The sequence below is a fragment of the Mobula hypostoma genome, chromosome 4 (assembly GCF_963921235.1).
Source record: "Mobula hypostoma chromosome 4, sMobHyp1.1, whole genome shotgun sequence".
Taxonomy (NCBI): Eukaryota; Metazoa; Chordata; class Chondrichthyes; order Myliobatiformes; family Myliobatidae; genus Mobula; species Mobula hypostoma.
This window is the reverse complement of record NC_086100.1, coordinates 136,281,416-136,301,456: the sequence shown is the minus strand read 5'-3', so window position 1 is coordinate 136,301,456 and position 20,041 is coordinate 136,281,416. Positions and strand designations below refer to the sequence as shown.

The 20,041-nt window shown below is 41.3% G+C and overlaps 1 protein-coding gene across 4 annotated transcripts in view; it reads right to left on the bottom strand.

Annotated features, from left to right (window-relative positions):
- Positions 1-12,546, bottom strand: part of LOC134345623 (membrane-associated progesterone receptor component 2-like) — a 32,269-nt gene extending 19,723 nt beyond the window's left edge. For all 4 annotated transcript variants that reach the window (XR_010017735.1, XM_063046577.1, XM_063046576.1 and 1 more), the window contains exon 1: positions 12,193-12,546. Coding sequence is in view for 3 of the 4 variants with exons in the window: in XM_063046577.1 (XP_062902647.1) it covers positions 12,193-12,529 (337 nt within the window). In the remaining variant the exon portion in view is untranslated. The remainder of the gene's footprint in view (positions 1-12,192) is intronic.
- Positions 12,547-20,041: the final 7,495 nt, after the last annotated feature.

Here is a 20,041-nt window from a genome sequence, read left to right as displayed (position 1 = left end):
TAGTATTTTTGAGCACTTTGTACAATAGGCATCTCTCTAATGTTATGTCCCTTTTTTGTTGCTTATTTCATTTTTACACATTTCTGAGCTGGTGTGTTCTTGTTGATTTCATTGTGTTTTTTTTTGAAAATTTTGAAAATAAAGTATTAAAAAAAAGAAAATCCTAACATATAAATTTCACATGTATTAACTTTAAGCATCTACCTTATGCACACTGCTCTACTGTTTCTTCAAACCCTGGAACTTTTATGTGAATTTCTAATATAATAATTCTAAGTGCAAGTACTCGGAATAGCACTATCTCCAGAATAATGTCAGATATTGGATACTGACATACGCTGGAAAAATTTAGCGGCATTGGTGGAAGCAAAAAGTAGATGTCAACATTTTGGGTTGAAACTATGCACGAAACCGACTTGGAAGACAAAAGATTGCCAGTACATAGCAGTGCAAGGGAGAGATGGGATTGAGCTTGGCAGGTTATAAGTAGAACCTGATAAGAAGATTGGCCAGGGGGTTCTGATAGAACCAAGTAAAGGGGAGGGACTAGAAAAGGCCAACTAAAGAGGAAATGTGTGGGAGAAGGACATAAGGGTGTGGGTTATCTGGAATTAGAGTTCAAATGTTATAAGCTACGCAAGCAAAATTTTTTTTTCAATTTCTGTTTGGCCTCTATGTGGCAACGGAGAAGGCAGAGCAGTGCAGGAGTGGGCAAAAGTTGTCAGAAGTTAAAATGACAATCAACAGGAAGCTCAAGAAAGCTGCTGTGGCTAAAGCAAGTGCTCTGTAAAACCACTGCTTTATTTATGCTTAGCTTCACCAATGTAGATGAGACCACACTGTCAGACAAAATGCAGTAAACAAGGTTGAAAGAGGTGCAGGTGAACGTCTACCTCATTTGGAAAGGCTGTTTGGGTTCCTGGGATGTGGTAAAGGATGAGAAAACAGACAGGTGTCACACCTTCCATAATTGCAGGGGAACGTGCCAGTGGATGGTGACGGGCAAGCAGTCACAGAGAGCAATCCCCATAGGAAGCAGAAAAGAGAGTGGTATGGAGAGAGGGGAAGATGTAGCTGGTTCTGCAATCATGTTGGAGCTGACAGAAGTGATTATAGAAGTCACCAGGGTGAAAGAGACACCCAAGGGTACTCTATCGCTCTCTGGGGAGGTGGGGGTCAGAGTAATGTCGGAAATGGAACAAATGCCTGTAGGGTCTCCATTAAGTATGACAGAGGGAAGTCATAATTCTGGAGGACATTTCAGAAGCCCTAAAGCTTGTGAACAAATATGGCAGAGAGAAGAAATTTAGAGAAGGTCAAGTGTCAGATCCTGCGTGTCTTTGCCATTACCTTATTGGTTGGAGGTGCTGGCTTTTGGCTCATCTTGATCCCTTAAGGCCAAGTAGTAGTTAGTCCAATTGACTGCACCAACTAAAACAACAGCTTTGTTTTCCATACAATGATAATTACAGCTCCATAGTGTTGAAAACCGCTTTCACAACTGATCAATTACCAAACCAAACAAAAATCAACTGATCAGTTTTCCTCATCATGCTCATTTCATATAATTTTGGAAACTCCTAAACTATCTGCTGTTTCAACATTCTATGGAACATACAGATTTGACGTCAACAGATAACTACTACTAACAATATGGAAATGTTAAACACCAATCAGTTGCTTGGCTGCCATTTTGTTCGTTACAAATTATAATTATATATTACTGTAAATATCTATAAAGTGCAAGAATTAAGAGATCTTAAATCCAACATCACCCTTCCTTCACAAGCTCTTGATCCAATTCCCTTCTAGCCGTATGCACATTATTCTTTCATTCAGTTACTACTTTCATACCAATCACTCACTTTCTTTTCTCCCAAAATACACTATTCTGTTACCTTCTACTTTTCCATTCCTCAGCAGCTTTTCCTTGACAATTTAATCATTCCAACCAGTAGTCTCCATTAACACACACAAAATGCTGGAAGAACTCAGCAGACCAGGCAGCATTTATGGAGAAGAATAAAAAGTCAACATGTCAGCTCAAGACCCTTTATCAAGTTTCTGCTCGAATGTTCAGCTGTTTATTCACGTCCATAGATGCTGCCTGACCTGCTGACTTTCTCCAGTATTTTGTGTGTATTATTCTAGATTTCTCGCATCTGCAGAATCTTGTGTTTATGATTTGAGTCTTTCTTAACAGCTACATTAAGATAGTACACAGAAAAATTAAAACACAAATTACGAGAGACTGGCATAGTGCCTCTGCAAAGTAGAACAGTAGTAGTAATCGAGACTTTCAGTGGTCCGTGTGTGAAGGAAGCATGTTTACCTCACAGCCATGTCAGTTTCCCCAGGTACTTCGATTTCCTCCTGTATCCCAAAAGAAGTACTGGCTGTCAGGGTGGGGAGCATTAACATGTATTTGTTCAGAGAATAGGTTACAGGGAAATAAGTGGGGGAAAGGAATCACTGGAATTGCTCAGGCAGCTGGCATAGACTCAATTGACCAAATTGCCACCTATGTTGCAAGTAAATATGGAAGTTTAAAAACCCAGCTACCAAGCATCACATCGATATGGCAGCAAGTTATTACCCTGCTACTGTGCTAAGAACTGCTGATTACTAATAATAATTAGTGTAATGCCTTGGTTCATATTTTTACTGTTATGCTGTATGTATTTCATTTAGCAGTTCTGTAAGAGCAGTCTGTTCTGCTGTCAGCCTGTTTGGGTTATTGTTGAATATAAGGGATGAGGAGAAATGTGTGCCATCCAATTAGGATAGGAGAACTGAAGGGAGGTTTTTTTGGTGAGGGACACCAAGGTTGGGCTTGGGGCTTTTGTTCGGAGGGAGACGAAGAAAGAAGACACTGGAGAGAACAGGTCTTAGGATTCGATCCAGACTGGGACCCTGATTCAATGAAGCTAGGGGCGATGATTGATTGAGGATTGGTAAATATGGTGAAGTGTTGAGCTCCAACTTGTGCACATTTGACTGTTTAATTAAAATGGGTCCTTTTCTTTTTGTTTTTCTTTACTAACCCTTTAGTTAAGATTCATAAATTACAAGGCAAAATTAGTGTTGTAGACCCTGAAGGTTGCAAAGCATCTAGGAAATATAATCAATACGGTTTTAGAAACTGTAAACCATGATTGAAAAAACTGTTTGAATTCTTTGATGATGTGACAGAGAGAGTTGATAGAAGAGAATCTGCAGATGTAGTGCAAAAAGCATTTGACAAGGTGACACAAAGTCTGATACAAAAGTTAACAGCATGAAGTATCAGAGTAAGTGTGTTAGTGTAGATTGAAATCTAGCTGTCACAAAGAAAACAGATGAAATAAATAAGTCCTTTTCAGGCTGGAGGGAGGCAAATAGTACAGTATCCTAGGGACTGGTTCTTGACCCACAAATGGTTTATTGTTTACATTAATCAGCTACTTTTTACTGTCGGTTTTTTCATTCAAGGCTTTTGGTGTTTCCATACCAGGTCATGATGCAACCAGTCAATATACTCTTCACTGTACTCTATAGAAGTTCAAAGTTTTAGTGGATATGCCAAAACTTCACAAATTTCTAAGAAAGTGGAGGTGCTACTGCATGGCTGAAATGAAGTAACTTCAGTTCCATATTCCTGACTACCATGGTAACTCTTCAACTCTTATCAACTCTTTGCTTTATAAACATTCAAAACTTTGCTTTTGCTACACAGAGGAAAACAGCTGCAAATATTCACAAACACTTCAGGAAAAATGTTCACGCCTGCCTTTGTTTTTAAAACCATGATCCCCACTTTTAATTCAAAATGAAACATTCTCCCTACATCCAGTGTTAAGATCCTACTTCAAAGGACGTTTCATCATAAGGCAGTAATTCACCCATTGCAGGCTTTGGTCAAGTATACCTTCTCTGAACTGTTCCAACATATTAACCATAGATATTTTGGGTACACTTCCACACTCTACAATTGATGCTAAGTCAAATCTTCATTCTAAATTTGAAAAGTAGCCAGTTTGTTAACTAAAACTTTAAGAAAATGGGAAAAAGATCAGTATATGGCATTAAGTCACAGACCAGACTCGACTTTACTGAAACATGAAAGTTTCAAAGGGGTCAAACAACACTCTACTGTTCTTATGTTCAACAAATGAGATCACACCAGATTGCCCAATCGCAAACCAGAGAAAATCTGCAGATGCTGGAAATCCAAGCAAACAAGACAGATAAAATACTGGAGGAACTCAGCAGGCCAGGGAAAGAGTATAGTCCACAGTTCAGGCCAAGACCCTTCATCAGAGCTGGGAAAAAAGATGAGCCTGAGTAAGAAAGCGTGGTAGGGAAGGAAAAGCCACAAGGTGATAGGTGAAACCAGAAGGGAGGGAGGGGTTAAGTAAAGAGCTGGGAAGTTGATTAGTGAAAGAAATACAGGGCTGGAGATGGGGGGAATCTGATAGGAGAGGACAACAGACAATAGGTACAGGAGTAGACCATTTGGCCCTTCGAGCCAGCACCGCCATTCACTGTGATCATGGCTGAGCATCCACAATCAGTACCCTGTTCCTGCCTTCTCCCCACATCCCTTGACTCTGCTATCTTTAAGAGTTCTTTCTAACTCTTTCTTGAAAGCATCCAGAGAATTGGCCTCCACTGCCTTCTGAGGCAGAGCATTCCACAGATCCAAAATTCTCTGGGTGGAAGAAGTTTTTCCTCAATTCCGTTCTAAATGGTCTACCCCTTATTCTGTGGCCTCTGCTGGGGGAGTTCAGAACCATCGGGAACATGTTTCCTGCCTCTAGCGCGTCCAATCCCTTAATAATCTTACGTGTTTCAATCAGATCCCCTCTCATCCCTCTAAATTCCAGTGTATACAAGCCCAGTCGCTCCAATCTTTCAACATATGATAGCCCCGCCATCCCAGGAATTAACCTCGTGAACCTACATTGCACTCCCTCAATAGCAAGAATGTTCTTCCCCAAAAGGCCATGGAAGAAAGCAAAGGGGGAGGGACACCAGAGAGAGGTGATGGGCAGGTGAGGAGATAAGGTGAAAGAGGGAAATGGAATGGTAAAAGGGCAGGGGGAGAGAGGTGCATTACCGGAAGTTCGAGAAATCAATGTTCATGGCCTTAGGTTGGAGGTTAGGCAGAAGGAATACAAGATGTTGCTCCTCAAACCTGAGTGTGGCCTCATCGCGACAGTAGAGGAGGCCATGGACTGACATGTCGGAATGTGATGGCAGTAGAATTAAATGAGTGGGCACTGGGAGATCCTACTTTTTCTGGCAGATGAAGTGTAGGTGCTCAGTGAAGCAGTCTCCCAATCTGTGTTGGGACTCACTGATATATAGGAGGCTACACTGGGGAGCACCAGATACAGTACACAATTCCCAACAGACTCACAAATGAAGAGTTGCCTCACCTGGGATGACTGTTTAGGGCCCTGAATGGTAGAGAGGAGGTATAGGGGCACCCCTGACACCAAATGTGGCAGAGATGGAAAAATTGAGAAAAGGGAATGGTGTTTTTACAAGTAACAGGGTGGGAAGAGGTACAGTCCAAGTAGCTGTGCGAATCAGCAGATAAGCTGTCTCCAGAGATAAAGATAGAGAGATCAAGAAAGGGGAGGGAGGTGTCAGAATTAGATTGTCTGTTATCTCTCCCATCTCCTTATTATTACAATGACAACTGCACTTGGGAGGTGAATTATAATGATTTGGGGTTGAACCTGGGTATACGAACTACCATTCAAGTTTCATTCATGACAGGATGAAGCTACTGCTGTCATAAAATGTCAATGTGCGAGTAGAGCCGCTGTGGGTAAAAAAAGCACAAACTATTTCAGTGACTTCCAAGTGACCTCAATCAAATACTCGAGAATTAAAGGGGAAGTGGCATTTAAATTAGTCAGATTGAGAGATTAATAAAATTCTTAAATTAACAGTATTTTGGATGCATAACTTGTATTCCTCACTGTTTCTTGAAACTTGTAATTGGTCTTACAATTTAACTTTTCCACCTTCAGTTCCTTCTAGCTGACAGTTGAGGTTGTAAGCTTAACCATAAATAGTTCCACTCCCAACCGCATAAAGGATCCAATCATCAGACTGCCTTGTACTCAATAATGAGTTACTAATTCAGCATCACCATAAAGCAGTGCATCTCCACATAAATAAGCTCAGAATATATGCAAGAAATGTTGATGTAATCACACGTTATTAACTTTGTGAAGTTATGCTATGTGCATACCAGAGCAAGCAATAACAGCCACTTGTATCTTCTGTCAAAGAAAAATTAGCATATACAAAACAGCTCCAGCTAAACAACTAAATTAACTGAACCAAGATCATTTCAGATTTGAAAAAATGTCTTTTGACTCATTTGTTTATGCAAGTTGAGTACCCCTTACCCGAAATTCCAAAATACAAATTTCTTTGGAGCACTGATGTGATGTCACAAATGAAAAATTCCACAAGGCGCTGGGAAGGTTCTCAGGTCATGCGCAGGTCTCGGTGAGAAGTGACTTCATGTATGTAATAAACAGAAGTTAATGAAAAATAGGAAAACACTGCATAAAGGAAAAATAAAGATCTTGTGTATTGAAAGAATGGATTTGTCAGCGGAGTGAACTTATGCCACTTTAACGGTGTGCCGATCATGAAACAAGCAAAGATCAATCATGACAAAATGAAAATTGAAGATAATTGCGAATATTCAGCAGGCTGGTTGAAAATGCACAGAGTTAATTTTTTTTAAAAAGATATTTCGTGATAAAGCAACTGCTGATCATGATGCAGCAGAGAAATTCATTGCTGAGTTGGCCAAGATCATCGCTGATGAAAATCTAACATGCTGAATGGCTGCATCAGTATATATATGTGATGAAAAAGTTTAAGACAAATACTGTTTACCAGTAGCACATGAATTCAGAGTCAGAAATAATGGTGATCCCAAGGTACTCATTTATATTCTAAAATTTGAAAAAACCCAAAATGCAAACACTTTCAGCCCCAAGCATTTTGGATAAAGGGTATTCGATCTATGCTATTAAAGCCAAAACACCAGCTTATAAACTAAAACAATCCAAAACTTAGGATTTAAAATTCAGATCAGTTATCACTAAACAAAAAAAAATCTTTCCCCTTTCCTTCTATTATTTATTCTGATTAATCAGCAGCTCACATCCTTCCTATTCTGCATTTAATTTTTTTTTGCAAGATGTGGGGAAATCATACAATTATGCTATTTCCTCCAAATAAGCAAATGGCAGATAGTTCAACTTGTGGGAATGCTTTCAAATGCCAACAGCTATAGCAAAAATATTTTAGCATTATATAGCACCAAAACCTGATAACACTACTCAACAAGATTTACCCAAAGGCTATTGCTTGAATCTACAGAAACAGGGGACTATAAATTCATATATTAGAAACTAATGTCAAATTGAGGTTTTATTTTGCACTTTCAAGTCAGATATTAATGGAGTTCCTGTGTAGTTGTTCAGAAGGGCACAAGACTGTTGCATAATCCAAAAGGCAGAAAAACAGCAGAGCAGTTAGGTTCTAGGTTAACATTCCCAATTCTACCAATAACACCACTAATATGTGCTGATTTTGAAACCTTATTGTAAGCAGAATTGTGATTAAAAGGTTAACACTTGAATAACATCTCATATATTATGCAATACTTAAGATGTGCTGAATAAGTATAAGGTGTTAGATAAAAATGTGATAGTGATTGAAAAAAATTAGAACATGGGCTTAAAAAGACTATACTACCAGTGCTATAAAAACTTGAAGCGGTGGTGCATACAAATATCTTTAAGTGAAGATAATATCTGCAATAGGTTAAAAATACATATAACACCACTGCCAGTAAGGCACCATTAAACCATTATTTTCCACTAAATTTCAGCACAATATTGGAAAAAGTTTCTCAGAGCATTGACAGATTTCCCACAAACAAAATTCAATACTTTCAACATCTACACAATTACATTGTACCTGAAAGATATTTTAGTAAGCCAAAGATTTAATGATATTAGTTCAGAGTTCAAATGCAAGGAAACATGCTGTTAAATGTTTATTAGTTTGGGATATAGAAAATAAATTCAAAGACAATGAAGTTGCAGCTGGTCACAATATTTGAAATTTTAACCTCAACTTTCTTTCTTCCACTGACGAAAACAAAGCTATTTGTTCCAGCATTTTTGGTCTTAAAATTTCCAACATTAACAATGCCAGCTTTTGATTTTCTTGAATTCAGTGCCACTTCTCAGGAATACTTGATCTTACAAGTTCCTCAATGAGAGTTTTGCACCAGTGCACCACAAGGCTGTGTTTAGCCCCAACTCTACTCACTTTACACTTATGACTAAGTGGCTAAGCACAGCACCAATGCCATATTCAAGTTTGCTGATGTCACCACTGTTGTGGGGCAATTCAAAGGTGTTGATGAATCAGCATATTGAAATTCTGGCTGGGTGGTGCCACAACGACAACCTCTTACTCTAACTCAACAAGACCTAGGAGCTGATTATTGACTGCAGGAAGGGGAAACCAGAGGTCCATGAGCCAGTTCTCATCACAGGATCATAGGTGGAGGGGGTCAGCAACTTCAAATTCCTCAGTGTTATTATTTCAGAGGACCTGTCCTCGCCCCAGTGCAATTACAAAGAATACACGGTAGTGCCTCTACTTCGGAGTCTGTGAAGATTCCATCAAACGTTGACCAACTTCGACAGATGTATAGTGGAGAGTATATTGACTGGCTGCATCATAGCCTGATACGGGAGCACCGAAGTCCTGGAATAGAAAGTCCCAGAAAAAGTAGTGGATACGGCCCAGTCCATCACAGATAAAACCCTTCACCACATGAAATGCTGTCACAGGAAAGCAGCATCCATCATCAGGAACGATCACCACCCAGTACATGCTCTCTTCTCACTGATGCCGCCAGGAAGGTGGTACAGGAGCCTCAGGACTCACACCAGAACAACCATTACTCTTCAATCATCAGGCTCTTAAACCAAAGGGGATAACTTCATTCAATTTCACTTGCCCCATCATTGAAATGTCTCCGCAACCTATGGACTCGCTGTCTCATGTTCTCAATATTCATTGCTTGTTCATTATTAATTTATTTTTGTATTTGCAGGTTTGTTTTATTTTGCACACTGGTTGAACGCCTAAGTTCAATGATTCTGTCATGGTTATTATTCTATTATGATCTCAGTGAGTATGCCAAGAAAATGAATCTCAGGGTTGTATATAGTGACATTTATGAACTTTTGATAATAAATTTACTTTGAACTTTTTATGCAGTTCATAGATATTAACATAAACAGAAATTGCCATTTCTATTAAATTTCTCATGATTAACCACGTACACACTAACATTCACTTGGACAACCAAATAATTCAAGGCTATTTGAATGTACTTAGTTAATATTTAAAAATCACAATCCAATTCCAGCAAGAAATGCAACGAACCTTTAAGGGAAGTGTGAGCAATACCTGCAGCATTTTTTGGGTTCAAATTACAGCTTAGATTGGAGAGATAATAGTTAAATGTAACTGTAGAAAAATTAAACCTAACGTCAAATAAAAACAGAAAATGCTGCAAATGTTTAGCAGGGCAGGCAGCACCTGGAGAAAAAGAAACATAATTACCTTTTAAGGTCCAAGACCCTCCTGACAAACTGTTTCTTCTTCCACAGATACTACCCGATCTGCTGAGGGTTTACAACATTTTGTTTTTATTTGCAACAGTACATTAACTAGAGTTTTTAAGTAAAACAATTTCAACAGAGTTTAGTGGTATTGGGTCCTAATACATTCTATACTTACGATGGGGCAAGGGGCACGAATACAAAAGACTGAAGTGACTGCAACATTCTTTAAGCAGAAACATGCTGCTTAATCGCTTATAGTAACCTGCACCAAGGTCCACATTATAAAGAAACTTCCAAATACACTAGTAAGAGCTACGGCCCCGAGAAAACCCATGCAACTTTGAAAAATAAAATTGAGATTGCACACTGTTCCCACCCCAACAATTTTGTTAAGTACCTTCACTGCAGGTACTGCAGCGATTCATTAAAGAAACTCATCAGGGCAACAGATATAAAGGCTGGCATGTTGTCAGTGACACCCACATCCTATGATAGAGTAAGTGCTTTTGCTTTATAACCATATAACTATTAAAGCATGGAAACAGGCCATCTTGGCCCTTCTAGTCCGTGCCGAACTCTTACTCTCACCTAGTCTTTAGCCAAACAAAAACTTGGAAAGCCTATCTGTCTTGCAACTATCCCAGTATCAATTTCAAGAATTCTGTGTTTTTTCTCTAACATGTTATAATGCATCTGATCAACAGCACAGAGATGTAAAGTTCCCTGTCTTAGGCATTCTTTCTCCCCTGCATTACCAAGTCAAAGTGGCTACTATCACCTTGTGGGGCCTTTTGTATTCAAATTCATTATTTCATTCCCTAAATTAAGAATACACCTTATACTATGGTTGAGAACTTTGGAATAGCCTGTAGCCACAAAAGGCACGGTAAAGGCCTTCTCTGGAAGGGTTTGCAATACCAATCTAATTTGATTCCATAACTTCACCTTATAAAAGGTAATGACTTATTTACCAAATACTCCTTGCTGGAACACATTGTGTGGCAGCAGTGTTTATCCAGCACCTCAATGCCAATGAACCTCATAAGACCACATTCAGCTAGACCAAAAGACAGCATGTAACAAATCTGCAGGACTGACACTGTGTCACATAGTTATTAACGTTAGAAAATGAAAATGAAATGCTGCCAACATTCTTGATTTTCTCACATTTAAAACAGAGCAAAGCTATTTAATGAACTTGTGAACTGTGCAAGTTCTCAAAGTCTTAAGCGTGCAATCATACTTGCTTCAAAAATTCTGTGCAAAAAAAAACTTGAATATGATTCTGTTTCCACAAAGAATAAATGTCATTTATCTTTCAAACCTGTGGTAAAATTGATAAACCCTGTTGCAAGCTGAATCATCCATCAACACAAGATGCAAAGTTCACCAACAAATGCAAACACTCCCCTTTTTTCCTATCTCTGATGCATCATTAACCCTATAAACTATCAGTTTAAAAAAATATTTAAGAAGCCATTCAGTTCATTGTCTACATTGACTTTCAAAGAATTCCCATCATCTTTTTATCATCTCACGCACTTCAGCATATCAAACTGAACCAATATTTGCATGCTCTCATTTACTCATTATCAGTTTCTTGTATGAAAATCAACCTTACTTTCATACAGTGTCTTGCAATTTGCAAAATATACACAATGGCCAAAAGACATTGAACAAAATTGGAAGAATAATGCAAAAGTATGGACTGAAAACCTTAATTGTAACTGACCTTCACCTCTTCAGGTTTGGTAGCTAACTCTTTCACTCCAATCTCTTTTGAATCTCACCAGAGAATGCTACTTCCTATCAAGGCAGGCTACAGAGTTTGACGTCTAGAAAGCTGACCTTACATAAATGAACACGTTCATAAGGAGGGTTGACAGTTGAAAAGTTGCCTTTATGAGTAAGTCAAAAAACAAGGAAACATAGATACAAAATAAGGAGTTGTCATTTAAAACTGAGATACATGGATACTGTTCCACCCATGCGGGATTCTCTTTGGTAGCGATATCATTAGATACGTTCAAAATTGCGATAGATAAATATCTGAAAGATCAGGGAATTGAGGGTTATGGGGAAGTGGCACAGAAAAGAACTGACGCTACCATAGAGCAGTACTGATTGCTTCCAGCTTTGCACAAAAAAGCGTTTTTAGGTCCACGAAGTTTACTGGTGCAATAGACGGAAGAAAATTGCACACCTTTCGTTTTGGTATGAAGCATTTAACTCAAAACCTGCAACAATCGAATAAAAGCCATTCCTTAAATTTCTAATCCTCACGGCTTTACTTTAAGTGGTGAAATTGTGTCATTAAAGAGATAGCCAATATTGATTTGTTGCTGCAAGTTGGGCAGAAAGTAAGCAGCATGCATACAAATATACCAATAATAAGTGTGAAATTCACACAGACATACGTAGCCAAGCATTATTAAGAGTATGAGGTCAGAAATACATTTGCATTCCATGACAGTGAAATATTGTTTTGCTTATTAGGTGTGCCATTTGTTGCTGTACTGACCGGGTCCATAGAATTTCTTCCCTTTGGTCACATCGAAAACTTTGCCGTTGACGGCGAGCAAGAGCCGCGGGTTCTGAATCCCGTCGTATTCCCGCAACTGTTCCAGACTGAAGTCGCGCTTCTTCATCTTGGGCAGCGCGGGCTCTTTGCACTCCGTCTCCGCACCGCCCCTCCTTCTCTTGTACAGCCTGTAGACCCCGAGTACAGCCAGTACCAACAGACAGACATTAAAAACTAAACCGCCAACGCCGAAACGAGCGAGCCCGGCCGCCTCCTCCTCATCCAAAGACGGACCACCCCCTTCACCACCGCTACTGCCTTCTACATCGTCCGCCATACTGTACGTTAACAACCCCGCCAGCAGTGCATAAACACTTCAGTATAGTGACTTCCCATTGGGTAACATTCCCCGACCACATTTTCCAATCAAACGCCGCCGCAATGCCTGGCGGGAAATGTAGTCCAAAAATCTTCATACATGCGCGGTAGCGCGACTCGAACGACGAGCTCGCATTGATGGTGTCATAGCCAATTCCCAGCTCACACCGCGATGATTCTTTCACTCAGCAGGCACGTGGCGCTTGCGGAGAATGCGAGTACCTGGCGCACTGAAGTGACGTACAGTTGCCCGGGTAACGTCACTTATACCGTTCATAAAGCAATGACTTGGAGTTATTTTCAAAGTAGGTTACGAGCTCAATCCTGAATGTATTACAGTTTAACATGCTAAGTTAATAGACAGCAATATCAGGTGAATATGCTTGGCCTTGGGTGTAATTTATTTTATTCTTGATTACACTATATATTCGTTTATTTTATTTAATGCTAAGTATAAGATAAGAATAAAACTGTACCAAAATATGAAAAACATCGGTTTCTTATTAAATCCAAGCCTCCCTCTGTTGGATTCTACGGCAGGGAAACAAGCCTTTTGGCCTGATTCTCATCTAAGCTAGTGCCCATTTGCGTGCATTTGGCCCATATGCCTCTGTCGGATCCTACCCATGCACCTGCCCCAAATTCCTTTCAAAGCTGGGTGGCAGTGTGAAATGTGAGGAGGTTGTTATGAGAATGCAGTGTGACTTAGACAGGCTGGGTGAGTGGGCAGATGCATGGCAGATGCAGTTTAATGTGGATAAATGTGAGATTATCCACTTTGGTGGTAAGAACAGGAAGGCAGATTATTATCTAAATGGAGTCAAGTTAGGAAAAAGGGAAGCACAACGAGCTCTAGGTGTTCTTGTACATCAGTCACTGAAAACAAGCATGCAAGTACAGCAGGCAGTGAAGAAAGCTAATGGCATACTGGCCTTCATAACAAGAGGAATTGAGTACAAGAACAGAGGTCCTTCTGCAGCTGTACAGGGCCCTGGTGAGACCACACCTGGAGTATTGTGTGCAGTTTTGGTCTCCAAATTTTAGGAAGGATATTCTTGCTATTGAGGGAGTACAACATAGGTTCACAAGGTTAATTCCCGGGATGGTGGGACTGTCATTTGTTGAAAGATTGGAGCAACTGGGCTTGTATACACTGGAATTTAGAAGGATGAGAGGGGATCTGATTGAAACATATAAGACTATTAAGGGATTGGACAACACACATAAAAGTTGCTGGTGAACGCAGCAGGCCAGGCAGCATCTCTAGGAAGGGGTGCAGTCGACGTTTCAGGCCGAGACCCTTCGTCAGGACTAACTGAAGGAAGAGTGAGTAAGGGATTTGAAAGTTGGAGGGGGAGGGGGAGATACAAAATGATAGGAGAAGACAGGAGGGGGAGGGATGGAGCCAAGAGCTGGACAGGTGATAGGCAAAAGGGATACGAGAGGATCATGGGACAGGAGGTCCGGGAAGAAAGACGGGGGGGGGACCCAGAGGATGGGCAAGGGGTATATTCAGAGGGACAGAGGGAGAAAAAGGAGAGTGAGAGAAAGAATGTGTGTAAAAAAATAAGTAACAGATGGGGTACGAGGGCGAAGTGGGGCATTAGCTGAAGTTAGAGAAGTCGATGTTCATGCCATCAGGTTGGAGGCTACCCAGACGGAATATAAGGTGTTGTTCCTCCAACCTGAGTGTGGCTTCATCTTTACAGTAGAAGAGGCCGTGGATAGACATGTCAGAATGGGAATGGGATGTGGAATTAAAATGTGTGGCCACTGGGAGATCCTGCTTTCTCTTGCGGACAGAGCGTAGATGTTCAGCAAAGTGGTCTCCCAGTCTGCGTCGGGTCTCGCCAATATATAAAAGGCCACATCAGGAGCACCGGACGCAGTATATCACCCCAGCCGACTCACAGGTGAAGTGTTGCCTCACCTGGAAGGACTGTTTGGGGCCCTGAATGGTGGTAAGGGAGGAAGTGTAAGGGTATGTGTAGCACTTGTTCCACTTACACGGATAAGTGCCAGGAGGGAGATCAGTGGGGAGGGATGGGGGGGACGAATGGACAAGGGAGTTGCGTAGGGAGCGATCCCTGCAGAATGCAGAGAGGGGGGGAGGGAAAAATGTGCTTAGTGGTGGGATCCCGTTGGAGGTGGTGGAAGTTATGGAGAATAATATGTTGGACCCGGAGGCTGGTGGGGTGGTAGGTGAGGACCAGGGGAACCCTATTCCTAGTGGGGTGGCGGGAGGATGGAGTGAGAGCAGATGTACGTGAAATGGGGGAGATGCGTTTAAGAGCAGAGTTGATAGTGGAGGGCAGGGTGAAAGTTGGAGGCAAAGTTAATAAAGTCAACGAGTTCTGCATGCGTGCAGGAAGCAGCGCCAATGCAGTCGTCGATGTAGCGAAGGAAAAGTGGGGGACAGATCTCAGAATAGGCACGGAACATAGATTGTTCCTGCACGCATGCAGAACTCGTTGACTTTATTAACTTTGCCTCCAACTTTCACCCTGCCCTCAAGTTTACCTGCTCCATTTCCGACACCTCCCTCCCCTTTCTAGATCTTTCTGTCTCTGTCTCTGGAGACAGCTTATCCACTGATGTTTACTATAAGCCTACTGACTCTCACAGCTATCTGGACTATTCCTCTTCTCACCCTGTCTCTTGCAAAAACGCCATCCCCTTCTCGCAATTCCTCCGTCTCTGCCGCATCTGCTCTCAGGATGAGGCTTTTCATTCTAGGACGAGGGAGAGGTCTTCCTTTTTTAAAGAAAGGGGCTTCCCTTCCTCCACTATCAACTCTGCTCTTAAACGCATCTCCCCCATTTCACGTACATCTGCTCTCACTCCATCCTCCCGCCACCCCACTAGGAATAGGGTTCCCCTGGTCCTCACCTACCACCCCACCAGCCTCCGGGTCCAACATATTATTCTCCGTAACTTCCGCCACCTCCAACGGGATCCCACCACTAAGCACATATTTCCCTCCCCCCTCTCTCTGCATTCCGCAGGGATCGCTCCCTACGCAACTCCCTTGTCCATTTGTCCCCCCCATCCCTCCCCACTGATCTCCCTCCTGGCACTTATCCATGTAAGCGGAACAAGTGCTACACATGCCCTTACACTTCCTCCCTTACCACCACTCAGGGCCCCAAACAGTCCTTCCAGGTGAGGCAACACTTCACCTGTGAGTCGGCTGGGGTGATATACTGCATCCAGTGCTCCCGATGTGGCCTTCTATATATTGGCGAGACCCGACGCAGACTGGGAGACCGCTTTGCTGAACACCTACGCTCTGTCCGCCAGAGAAAGCAGGTTCTCCCAGTGGCCACACATATTAATTCCACATCCCATTCCCATTCTGACATGTCTATCCACGGCCTCCTCTACTGTAACGATGAAGCCACACTCAGGTTGGAGGAACAACACCTTATATTCCGTCTTGGTAGCCTCCAACCTGATGGCATGAACATCGACTTCTCTAACTTCCGCTAATGCCCTACCTCCCCCTCGTACCCCATCTGTTACTTATTTTTATACACACATTCTTTCTCTCACTCTCCTTTATCTCCCTCTGTCCCTCTAAATATACCCCTTGCCCATCCTCTGGGTCCCCCCCCCCTTGTCTTTCTTCCCGGACCTCCTGTCCCATGATCCTCTCGTATCCCTTTTGCCTATCACCTGTCCAGCTCTTGGCTCCATCCCTCCCCCTCCTGTCTTCTCCTATCATTTTGTATCTCCCCCTCCCCCTCCAACTTTCAAATCCCTTACTCACTCTTCCTTCAGTTAGTCCTGACGAAGGGCCTCGGCCTGAAACGTCAACTGCACCTCTTCCTAGAGATGCTGCCTGGCCTGCTGCGTTCACCAGCAACTTTTATGCGTGTTGCTTGAATTTCCAGCATCTGCAGAATTCCTGTTGTTTGCGTTTAAGGGATTGGACCGGCTGGAGGCAGGAAGCATGTTCCCGCTGATGGGTGAGTCCAGAACCAGAGGCCACAGTTTGAGAATAAGGGGTAGGCCATTTAGAACGGAGTTGAGGAAAAACTTTTTCACTCACAGAGTGGTGGATATATGGAATGCTCTGCCCCAGAAGGCTGTGGAGGCCAAGTCTCTGGATGCTTTCAAGAAAGAGATGGATAGAGCTCTTAAAGATAGTGGAATCAAAGGTTATGGGGATAAGGCAGGAACTGGATACTGATTGTGGATGATCAGCCATGATCACAGTGAATGGTGGTGCTGCCTCGAAGGGCTGAATGGCCTACTCCTGCACCTATTTATTGTCTATAAATGTTGCTAACGTACCTCAATCATTTTCCATATACTGACTACCCTTTAGGTGCTGAAGTTTGCATGTCAGATTACTATTAAATTGCTACTCTCTCACCCTAACCTTGACCTTCCATCTTCTCCACAAAAGGATAAGAACATCAAACAAATGAGAATGAGCATAGGAATGAAATTGTAAAGTATTTGCCTGGATGAGCTGTGATAGCCTTCATGGCTTCCAAGGTTGTACCTCACGTGAGGCTGGAAGTAGTATAGTCTCCTAGTTTAGTTCTAGTTGTTGAATCATAAACTTTTTTCATGGTTTTTAAAAAATGCTTTGTTTCATAATTATGTAAATGCTTTAATGAGATTGGCAGCTCACCTAGCATGATAGCATTGTGTCTCATCGCCTTTGTACTCTTACCTAACAACAAAAGTTGATGGAAAAGGCAAAGCTCTCACCACAATAATCTTAACAAGGAAAACTTTTCCCAGGCAGTGACAAGAAGTAATGTTGTTGCTTATTAGAAATTCTATGTCATAGACATTGACAAAGGAATACACAGAACATTTAGTTAACTAAAACATTGAACTGTTACTAGATATTAAAAATAATCTGTAGGGCTTTCATTGGATGCATGATATAAAGCTTATATATCAATAAAATAGCAGTGTAACAGAGATACTGTACATATGGAAGAGTGCAGTTCTGTAAACTATACAGTTATATAATATTTACAAACCATGACTCATGCACTTGAACAGTTCTATATTTATAATACACAGAACACTACAGCACAGTACAGGCACTTTGGTCCACAATTTTGTGCAAACCTTATTCTAAGACCAATCTAACCATTCTCTCCTGCATAGCCCTCCATTTCTCTATCATGGATATGCCTATCCACACCCCTAATGTATCTGCCTCTACCACCAACCCTGACAGGGTGTTCTATGCAACCACAAAAAAAACTTGTGGGAAAAAAAAACTTGCCTCTGTCATCCTCTCTATTAAAAAAAAAGGATCCTATGCTTTCCCGGCCTATAGGACAAATAAACTTTTCTAGTGCTGCCAGCTGATTATAACTACTGTTTCGATGACGAAGTCTACCACCTTCTTCTGGGATGGTGCCTAGGCATACCCGGTTCGGTGGTATTTATAACCCTGTAGTCCATCCCTCCTGGTTCGATGAGGTCTAACCAATCAGGTTTCTGCTTTCCTACCTTGTTGACAATGTGAAAACCCGCATCAAGAGCACAGGAGTTGTATCTATTTGGATAACACTGAGAAATCAGTGGTAGCAGAACACAGCATTTGCAATGGCCATAGGATTAACTTCGAGAGCACAAAACTACTGTGCCACGCAAATAGCTTTTGGGACCGCCTGGTAAAAGAAAGCCATTGGGGAAAAAAAACTAGAGGAAAAATATTTTATCAAAGATGAAGGTCTCGCTCTAAGAACTGGAATTCAATTGTAAACAAGGTAGGAGAGTGGAAACCTGATTCAAGTTCAGGTGTAATCTGTCCTTTTTGTACTGGTCATACCGAGTCATTCCCAGAAGGAATCCCAATGATCCACAAATCTGAAACCCTGCCTGGTCCACCAGTTCCTCAGCCACACACTCATTCATCTGCCAGATCATCCCATTCTTATCCTAACTGATGCATGGCACAGGCAGCAATCCAAAGATTACTACCCTTGAGTAATTGCTTTTAAACTTCAACCTAATTCTTCTCTTCAGGACCTCATGCCATTTGCGACCTATGTAATCGATATTAATATGTATCATGATTTCTGGCTGCTCACCCTTCTGCTTTAGACCTGATCAGAGACTTCTGGAGTGTCGTGTGCAGTTATAGTTGCCCCATTAACAGGAAGGACATGCAGGCTTTAGAGAGAGTGCAGAAAAAGTTCACTAGGATGCTTCCTTGATTGAAAAGTAGTAGCTATAAGGAGACGTTTGGATTATGTTCTCTGGCACATTGGAGGCTGAAGGGATACCTGATAGAAGTATATAAAATTGAGAGACATAGATACGATAGAGAGTCTTTGACCCAGGGTAGAAATGTCAAATACTACAGTGCACAGCTTTAAGGTGCCAGAAACTTGCTGCTAAGGGCAGTGGTGGAAGCAGACATAATAGTGGCATTTGAGCAGCATTTAGACAGGCATGCGAATACAGGAATATTTATCACACAACAGATGGGTTATTTTAATTTGGCATCATGGTTGGCACAGACATTGTGGGCCAGAGGGCCTGGTTATGTATGTTCTGTAATATTATATGTTCTGCCTTTGCTTCAGATTTCCAGCACTCAGTTTTTTTTAAAACAAATTTCAATTGCCCCTTATCTCATGCTATTTTGGTTTTAGCCATCAATTATATTTATTTATAACTCCTAATTGCTACTGACATCTTTTTGAAATATTTCCTTATTCAGAATCCTGTGATCTCAGTCTCCGAGATTTACTCCTCCTTTGATTATTTAAGTTTTTATCAAACTCCTTGCTTATACTTCCATGATATTCTCAGGAAGTTCACAGATCATTAATCACTCGTAGATGTGGTAATCTCCACGTGACTGTGAAGACTAAATATAGGGTGTGATGATATCACAGCAGTTAAACAACTAAACTAGAAATTCAGATGCCTGGACCAACAATTGAGAGACTGAAATCCTTCCATACCAGCTATGGAATTTAAATTTAAATTAATATTCTGTGACTTGGGGAAAACAGCTCATCTCAGTAGCAACTATTGAGCTGTTATAAAAACCCACGTGATTTATTAATGCCCTTCAGAGAATCAGAATCAGATTTATTATCACTCACATAAGTTATGAAATTTGTTGTCGTGCGGTGGAACAGTGCAAGACATAAAATATACTATAAACTATAGAAAGAAATATACATTAAAAATCTGTCATTCTTGCTTGCTCTGACCTGACATCAGACCCACTCCAGATAGTTCACACTTTAATAACCAAAAATTGTCATTCAAACTGTATTTATCCAGAGGTGTCAAATAAATGATCAATCTCAGATCCTCGTAAACACGAGGAATTCTGCAGATGCTGGAAATTCAAGCAACACACATCAAATTTGCTGGTGAATGCAGCAGGCCAGGCAGCATCTCTAGGAAGAGGTGCAGTCGACATTTTGGGCCGAGACCCTTCACCTCACCAGCATTCAGCCAATTCAATTCACTT